We start from the raw sequence: 7,214 nt of genomic DNA on the forward strand, positions 1-7,214 counted from the left end.
TGTATAATTCATATGAATCATATCCGTAAGTGTTTTTTATAAAAAAATTTAAAAATATATTTTATGAATTAATTTAAATTAATGATTCTCTTTATTCATATCCCTTTTACGAAAGGATAAAATAGAAAAATCACATCGGTAATTTGGCTGGATGCACGTAACTGCCCTGTTTGAGGCCTAAAATTTAATCCAGAAACACATATTAACAGCACGTGAGGCAGCATCAGATATGGGTCGGGTCACGTGCAACGAACAGACACACAGTCACATACATAGAAACCCATTATTCCCAATTTCCCAATTTCCATTAGGCAGAGCAAAGTAATCGCAAAATCTAGGGTTTGTTCGTTCGCTCGTTCGCAACAATGGCGCTGAGGAGATTCTACAACGAGATCAAGGGGAAGAGGGTGAGCGAGGTCCCTGAGCACGTGAAGCCGATGCTGTCCCTGAGCTACATCAAGAAAGCGATTCAGAGAGGCTTCGACAATTACCATGCCAAGTACATTGAAACCAGTTCCCCTGATCCCATCTTCCATGTCTGCTACGGCGGCATGATCTTCTCCTACCTCGTCGCTCTCCCCCACGAGCGCCGCCACCTCCTCCACGCCCAGGAGCACGCTCAGCAGCATCACTGATTCCATCCACCTTCAGGTAGCACCTTTCTTTCCCAATACGATGACGCCGTTTTTTTGTTTGTTTCGATCTTCGAGGAATTAGATAGATCATGTGCTTGAGTGGTTTGTTTTTATTGAAATTTGAAGGGTTTTTTTTTCTTCTGCGGTTTTCGTTTGTGATTATTGTAAGAGCATGATTAGGAATCCGTTTGTGATTAGTTACCCAACAATTATGTTTTCTTAACATCCAGAACATTGAAACTTTTCTTAGTAATTATTCAGAATACATTCTAGTTTTCCAAATCTGGAAACAACCACTTTGCACATGCTAGGGTAAGGCTGCATATAATGACCCTCCTCCAATTTTCATATAAAAAAAGGGTACTTTAGTTAGTGGCATTCTACTTATACAAATTTTTAGTTGGTGATGTCTGATGAAACAATATCTCAATTCTATTGCTGTCAATGCACATTACTTTTGGTTTTTATTAACTCGATGTGGGTAATGTTTTGTTTTATGTTTGGTGATTGATATCTACGTAATTTATTGTTGTTGTTGTTGTATTGAAGATGGTTTCCTTGCTTGATCTCAGATCATTTTTGAAAAATCATGGCAGGAGCTTACTGTCATCTTTGATGTATTTAATTGGTTACGTTAGATGATAAAATGAGCTCTCTATGATACAATCACAAATGAATTTTTTTGGACTTTTGTGATAATTGAGTGCATGAAAGAGGATGGAATTTTTTATTTGGTTGCAGTGCTTTAGTCTCCTAACTGAATATGTTTTGATTACTATTTGCATTTGAATCTTGCATGTCATTTGGACTGTGTTCATGTTCATGATGAATCAAGTGGTTCTTAGGCTTGCCTTGTCAAAATGTGTGAGATTTTGTTTTTCCAAACACTAAATCTATATCACCTATGGGGACTTCAGACTTTAGTCATCTTGCAGAAGAAAAAGTGAAAGGGTCAATGCTACAACAAATATGTTTGGAAAAGGCGCATATACAAATTTTGTTTGGCATCTCCTCTGTTGTCCCCTCTCATAAATTGTTTTTATCACCATTCTCAGATGTTTGAAGAGGAAGTTGGGACATAAATAACATTCTTAGGAAACCTATACTGACCAAGGTGTATGTTAGGTATAATAATGGATGACCAAAGTCCACACATTAGTAGATCCTCTTTGTTAGTTTCTGTTAATGAAATTTGTTAGTTAGGAGTCTCTGACTGAAATTGTTAGGGGGAAGGAGGGAATATTAGGTAATAAAAAGTGGTGAACAAGAGGAGGGAGTTCAGACTGGAAAGTGGTGGGTAGTGGGGCTAGAATTATCAGCTTTCTGGAATTGAGAGGAGACAGAGCTTCTTTTTGTAGAGGAGACATAGCATAAAGCATCCTATTTCTATGATCTGCAATCTTCTTGATTCATACCTGGGAATAGGGGACTTGCTCAATAAAGTTTCTAGTTTCTTTTTAGTTATTTCCTACTTCTAATCCACATTTTAAGGCATATATTTCCATATTTATTTTCAGTTGATGTGTTTCCATTTACAATTATAGTTTTCTTTTTAATTCTTATTTTCAAAATTGTGAAGGAGGTAGTGAAAACAAAGAAATGTTTATTTTCACCATTTCCTTTACTAATCTTGAAAACAAAAAGCATAATGAAAACAAGATGACATGTTTGTAGTTATTACTGAAATTTATAATGAAAAGCACAACAAACCAAACACCTCCAAAAGTTCCATCATAATTTTGGGATGCTGGCCTTTGAATATAAATTGACCAAAGTAACTGCCGGGCAAAGCAGTTTTTATGGCATCCCAAACATCAAATTATTTTTAGTTATTTTTCAAAATACATTCTACTTAATCTTAATGCAAATTCTAAGCCAGTGATATTCTGCGATTCTATTGTTAATATGCAATGTATCTTCTTTAACTTGGAAGTACCTATTTGCTTTATATTTGTGGCTAATATATATATTTTATTTTTGTTAGCAGGATCCTGGTTGAATTGGAGGTGGTTGGCTTGCTTGATCTTTGTTTTAAAATCTGAAAAATCAAGGCAGAAAGATACTGTCAGCTTCTGTGTATTTCATCATTTGGATGATAAAATAAGTTCTATTTGATACAATTCTCAATTTTCTTGCAGTTAAATGTTTAATTGAATGTGTGAAAAATGAGCATACTTTTTTATTTGGTTCTGTCTTTTAGGTCCTCTTGATGTGGTGATGTAATTTTGCAACTGTTCAAATTATGGGATAGGTTTCATATCTCAAACAAATCATAGACAGTGTGCCTAAGTTAAATTTTTTTAAGGCAAATCTGAATAATGGATTTAATCTCTTGATAATTGCATTTGAATGTTGTACATCATTTAGACTGTTCACCTTTATAATAAATCTATTGGTTCACAGACTCGCCTAAGAAAAACCTAAGAAAATATGTGGGTTTTTGTTTGGTAAAAAAATTCGTGATTTATTATACATTACAGGCTCTTTGGCTTTTAAATTCTATATAACATATCAAAATCATACAAACTTAAATGCTATTGATTCTACCATACTTTTTTTATACTATATTTTTTGGAGAGGGATGACATCTCAGGCGGGGAAAGCCTTTGAACTAGGGCAGGTCCTAAAATTTTATGCTTCTTGGGCGAAACATTATATAAGACCATCTTATATTTAATTATTTGAAAATATAAATATATTATATAAAAAATAAATATTTAGTGTTTCATTATATTAAATGAATAATATAATTTTGATAAATCTAAAAAAAATACATTTTTATTTTATTTACTTTTATGTTATCTATCATTTAATTTATGTTTCTAAAAAAATTACATAGATAGACCCCAACAACAAACTTAAGAGTAATGGTAGCAAGAGACTGAATTTAGTAGTTTTTCATATAAAATTATTGACTCTCGAGATATAGTAATATGGAGGAGACAAAAAATTGGAAGCATCGTTTCTTTTAAAGTTTCAAAGAGGGGAGGATAGGTTATTCACATTTTATTTGATGGTCAAAGACGAATTGAAAGTTCAGGTTGTGATAATCTTAAGAATTTTTCTTGGGAAAAATAGATTAAATAAGGTAGGAATGATAATGAGGCAAGTCGAGGATGACTTTTGAGTTTTTCGTCAAGATTCTTGCAAAAGATGACAAGTTTGGGTTTAATAAAGGTGCTTTATATTTTTAAATTAATTTTCACCCCATCACTTTATTAGATTAATCTATGGAGAATCTGTCACATTTTCTTACAAAATTAATTCATTTATGTATTTTTAAGATGTTAATTTTTGCATTTATAATTTAATTTAATTTATTTTTATATTTGGCTCCCCAAAGAAATTGCTCTAACTCTTATTTTCTTTATAATCAACAAAATATTATTTCATATTAAAGCTTACATATTTAATACTGACAAAAAATTATAACTTAGTCTGACGAAGGAAATTATGTGTTGCATCATTTGTGCATGTATGTATTTAATGATAGTGATTATATGTTTTTTTTAATCATCAATTTCGTGCTAAGTATATGTGTGTGTTCGTGTGTTTATGTATGATTGGTTTAATGAAGCTTGACAAAGAAATATAATTTGTCTTAACTAAATTTTCATTTATGGAAGAATTGTACTGCACATTGAGTTGCAGTGTAAATTATCTCTTTATGAGGTTTACTTTGAGTACACTTATCCCTAGAGAGATTACCACAATAATCTCTGAAATTAGTACATTAATCTAGACGCTTAAGATAAGATTTATCAGTTTTGGTGACAAAAGTAATTTTTACCATTTTTGTTTATGTCTACTTTATCAATTTTTGGCTAAAATTTCAAAAAGCAACAACACCCATAAAAGGCATGTCTTGGCAAGTAACTTGGGCTGCCAAGTGGTCACTCAAGGTGTCAATTAGGCCTAATCAAATTTCTTTTGAGCAAAAGCCTTAAACCTTATCTTCATAATTCTTTAAAAACCAATTTTGGGACCCTTCTTCCTCCTTTTTACACGAGTTCACCAAGAGGGAGAGGAAGCCACTCTTCTGCATGTTTTTCAAACTTGATACAAGTGTTCTTGAGGTTTCTTCCATCAAAGGTTTGGTAAGAAGTTCTTAATCTTCTTTCTCTTCTTGTTTTCCTTACCAAATCCATGCAAGCTTCTCATTTATGGTTCCAAAATTTCATTTTCATTCTTAGAAGTTTGAGACATAAAGGATTTGAGCTCTTTGTTCATCTGAGTCATTTCGTGTAGTTTCATCAAGGTAAGAAGGGTCTTTCCACTTTTTGAACCCTAACCTTGTTATCTTTCGAAGCTAGGCTTCATTGCATGTTATATTGATGATTAAAATTTCGTATTTGTTGCCATGATTGGAACTCTGTAATATGGTGTTTTCTTGAAGTTTTAAGGTTAAAAATGAGTTCTTTGGATTTAAAACTTAGGGTTAGGCTTAAAGTTCACTTAAATCGGAGTTTTTTTTATATAAAAAGTTATTAATAAAATAAGTTTAAGGACATTTTGTAGAATGAAAATTTGTCACGAAATTGAACTGATTGTTATAGTTATATGAAATTCTTTTCATACAGTTTTGACCTCAAAAATGAATTTTTTAGGTGTGAAAATGTATAGTAACATATAAGATTCATGAAAAACCAATTCCCAAACCATTGAGAACCTTGAAATCAAGTTTAGGAGTGGAACTTTGTAAAACTGAATGACAGGGTAATTTTAGATAGTAAACAACTTAACATTGGAATCCGTGCCTCTGGACAAAGTTACCCTAGGATTATTTATTCTAGAATTGTTGATTTAATTGTTATATTATTGCTTAGATAAACTGCAAAATATGATGATTGATGCATGCTCTGGAATTGTGGTGATCTTTTACTGATAGAATTTTTTAGATGTGTATATATTATTTTATTATTGTGGAATGGTACAACCGGTAGAGTGTGAACTCTAACGAATTATATCTGTAGTGTGTGAATTTACATTCTGTCACACATGCACGCACATGCACACACACATATTTGTATATTATTATTTTATCGGTACGCGTTGTGGTTTGGGTTTGGGGGTGTTCAATCTTGACAAATTGTTTGTTATGATCATTAGATGGTTTCAATCATAGTTACTATGTTGTCCAATTGTTTGTGTGATAAGTGATTTATGTTGCTTAAGGGGCCACAATTGGTTCCCTAAGAGTAATATGTAGGCCTAAGCCTCGTCTCTTTTTCTTGTTTGTTTGAAGGTACACATTTATTGATGTACGTGGCATGAGGACTACTCATGCAATACAGTGGCAGAAGTCAAGAGAATTGGAGAAAGAGTAAAGAACCAATGGTTTTATTTTCTTCTGTGAGAAAGTGGATAATGGACAAAGATACATTGAGGTATAATGGCTGAAGAGGTTTGAAGAACCTGGGGGAATTAGCAAGTGGTGACTCTCCGGTATTTGATGCACTCATTTGGTGTGAGTAACTCACAAGACTCACTTAGCTACTCCTAATTGGCTCCAAGACTATGCTTTTTGAGTTAGGAGCATAGGGATCAATGTACATTGTATCTATATGTGGTGATCACTCCCGACTGTCATCCACATAAATGTATAAGACCATCAAGACCTATGAGGATTGGTGGTAGAGGTTAAGCCCTAATGGGTGACAAGTGTGTCAGTAACACGCTTAGGATCTCGAGAGTGTTGGTTGCTTAGAAAAACCACTTGTAGTGGTTAATTAGGTTGTATGTTTGCTTTGTTGGATTATTGTTTGCTTGTGGCATTTGAGAAACAGAGGACTCACCTTTACAACCACACAACTTTAAAGTGCTGAGGATGTCGATGACACTGAGGCATCTGCGGGCTTGACGTTGCTCACAAAGAAAGCGAGCATGGTCGTGCACAGTAACGTGGATTATGTGTTACACTTGCCATACCCGAGTTCACTTCGTGCTAGTAAAAACTTTGAATGCAGTCCCCATTATTGTAGACCACACTTAACTTGCTATATTCCATGGGGATTTACATCTTACTCAGAGGTTAGTTATTATGAGGACTTTTGCTTGTATCTTGGACTAGAAGAGCTTCGTAATGATTTGGAATTCCTGTGAACTCTGGTGGAGTACGATGGACGGGGCAATGTTCTCATATATAATGTAAAGCCAATGCCCATAGTTGAAGTTACAGAGGATCAAGGAGACCATGCGGATATGTCGTCTGAGGAAATCGAGGAGTACATGGAACTTTTGTGGTAGTTAAAGCCGACATCCAAGGAGGAGAGTAATGATCCTTTTGAGGACATGTCTTAGATGGTCTAGTACTTTTAGCATGATTGTGTTATGCTTTGGTCCTAGGTTTCTTTTAATGATTTTGATGTATTTTAAGAGATGTTTTCTCTTAGGGCATGTATTTTGTTGTAGCAAGAATGTAAAATTTATTTTGCTTACTTTCATCCTATATAGGTTGCATCCATATTATTTCTCCTATGACACTACTTATGTTATTTAATTATGTATGAAGACTAAGTTATTTTATATTTGAATTTATTTTAATTCAATGTAAAGGTTTATTGTTTTACGATCGACACG

The 7,214-nt window shown here is 33.6% G+C and overlaps 1 protein-coding gene across 2 annotated transcripts; it reads left to right on the forward strand.

Annotated features, from left to right (window-relative positions):
* The first annotated feature begins 244 nt into the window (after positions 1-244).
* On the forward strand, positions 245-2,971 carry LOC114368984. 2 transcript variants are annotated; one of them, XM_028326288.1, is made up of 2 exons: positions 245-651; positions 2,620-2,971. In XM_028326288.1, exon 1 carries the CDS (start codon positions 366-368, stop codon positions 633-635), a length of 270 nt encoding a protein of 89 aa, XP_028182089.1. In that variant the 5' UTR covers positions 245-365; the 3' UTR covers positions 636-651; positions 2,620-2,971. The 2 variants fall into 2 exon arrangements, with proteins under 2 accessions (XP_028182089.1, XP_028182088.1); XM_028326287.1 differs by having other exon boundaries at positions 2,623-2,958.
* The last annotated feature ends 4,243 nt before the right edge of the window (positions 2,972-7,214 follow it).

The sequence above is a fragment of the Glycine soja genome, chromosome 9 (assembly GCF_004193775.1).
Source record: "Glycine soja cultivar W05 chromosome 9, ASM419377v2, whole genome shotgun sequence".
In the NCBI taxonomy this organism is placed as follows: Eukaryota; Viridiplantae; Streptophyta; class Magnoliopsida; order Fabales; family Fabaceae; genus Glycine; species Glycine soja.